The sequence below is a fragment of the Galeopterus variegatus genome, unplaced genomic scaffold, assembly GCF_000696425.1.
Source record: "Galeopterus variegatus unplaced genomic scaffold, G_variegatus-3.0.2 Scaffold11572, whole genome shotgun sequence".
Classification (NCBI taxonomy): domain Eukaryota; kingdom Metazoa; phylum Chordata; class Mammalia; order Dermoptera; family Cynocephalidae; genus Galeopterus; species Galeopterus variegatus.
The window spans coordinates 13,533-15,181 of NW_007737683.1; the positions used below are offsets into that span (position 1 = coordinate 13,533).

The window sequence follows — 1,649 nt, forward strand, 5'->3', positions numbered from 1 at the left end:
GAAAAAAGACAAAAAGACAAAAAAAAATTAATTTTTTCCAGAATTTCTCAAGATCCCTAAAGTGCCACAAACCAAAACTGTGGATCATAATATAATTATGAGTGAATGCAAAATGAGTGTTTGCTGTATTAGTCTCTGTGCTTTTTCTTAGTTTGAAATAGTTCACTCTTTTAATATGGCCTTTTAATTGACTTAATGCAGTACTTTGCATGTAACATGAGGATACTTCAAAAAGTTTGTGAAGGGCCGACCGTGTGGCGCATTCGGGAGAGTGCAGCGCTGGGAGCGCAGCACTCTGGCCACGGGTTCGGATCCTATATAGGGATGGCTGATGCGCTCACTGGCTGGCTGAGCGCGGTGTGGGCGACACCAAGCCAAGGAATGCAATCCCCTTACCGGTCACAAAAAGGACAAAAAAAAAAAAAAAAAGTTTGTGAAAAATTGAACTAAAAGATATAATGCAAATCCTTCCATGAACTTTTTGAAGACTCCTGGTAGGTCCCCCAAAAGTAAGCCTCCATTTTTTTGAAAGGAGTAAGATTGAGTGAATGAATATAAATCCTCATCAAATTCTCTTTAATATATTTGAGATAGGTTGAGATAAGCAACTGAAGCACCTCATTAATAACAACTTGATTAATGAAGCCCCTATTTTTCTTATGCTTAAGTAATAGTAAAGTCTCTAAGAGGAGATAGCACGAGAATATAAACAAGTATTTGTTTTAATGTACTGCTACATGACTCGAATGTCCTATATAATCCCAAGATTTTGAATTGTTAAAATCAAGTTTGATGTGAAAGTTTACCTTTTAGAAATTCCCTCAAAATGAAGGATTTTAAAATAGAATGTCAAGCAGGTACCCAATGAGAGCATGCAAACTGGCATCAGGAACAATACCTTGGGCTGCAGCATCAGGGTGGTATTCAGGCTCTTCCTCCGGGGGACTCTGCAGGAAGTAGAGCTGGTCGGGCAGCATGTTGGCAATCTTCTCCTTTCCTAAGACGTGGGTACTCAGAAGCGGGCTGACACTCCGTTTCACTTTCTCTCTCCTTTCATGGGCCATAATTTTTTTGGTCCGAGCCTTGATGTTCTCCCAGCACTTCTTCAGCTGCTTGAAATCCCGCAGTGATACGCTGGGCTGAGAGTTGTATTCATGGGCGAGTGCTTGCCAGGTACGTTGCTTAAGGGCAATAGTTCGCGCATCGCTTTTCTTACATTCCAGCACATATTTGTACTTTTCTACTAAAGCAAGCAAGATGCTCTTTTCCAATTCTGAGAAGTATTTGGCAGGTTTTATAATTTCGTTGTTTTGCATTTTCCACTATATTTCTCCTGGCCGTTAGCTATCCTATAAAAGGAAGTTTGAAACAATAATTACCAACTCCAGCAATACAAATGGTGGCAAATGGCTTAAACTTAATCCTTGACTTGACTCCCTTGTCTGAAATACAGTATGGTTCTTTTCCATTAGTGAGGGATTATGATAGTCTCAGGAAAATATTCAGAAATTTGCCAGGAATGGAGTTTTACTTCAAAGTATATTTCCCAGGAGGTCCTTTTTCTTGGCCATACTGTGAATATCTGGTATACGAGAGTACTTCAAAGTTTGTGGAAAATAGAAATGAAAGATAATACAAATCTTTCCATG

At 39.3% G+C, this 1,649-nt stretch overlaps 1 protein-coding gene across 1 annotated transcript in view; it reads right to left on the reverse strand.

Moving 5' to 3' along the window:
* The window catches only part of MSANTD3 (Myb/SANT-like DNA-binding domain containing 3), a 9,839-nt gene extending 8,488 nt beyond the window's left edge, over window positions 1-1,351 (reverse strand). Inside the window, exon 1 of the mRNA XM_008594795.1 lies at window positions 899-1,351. Coding sequence (XP_008593017.1) covers window positions 899-1,316 — 418 coding nt within the window. The 5' untranslated portion in view covers window positions 1,317-1,351. The remainder of the gene's footprint in view (window positions 1-898) is intronic.
* Between the last annotated feature and the right edge of the window lie 298 nt (window positions 1,352-1,649).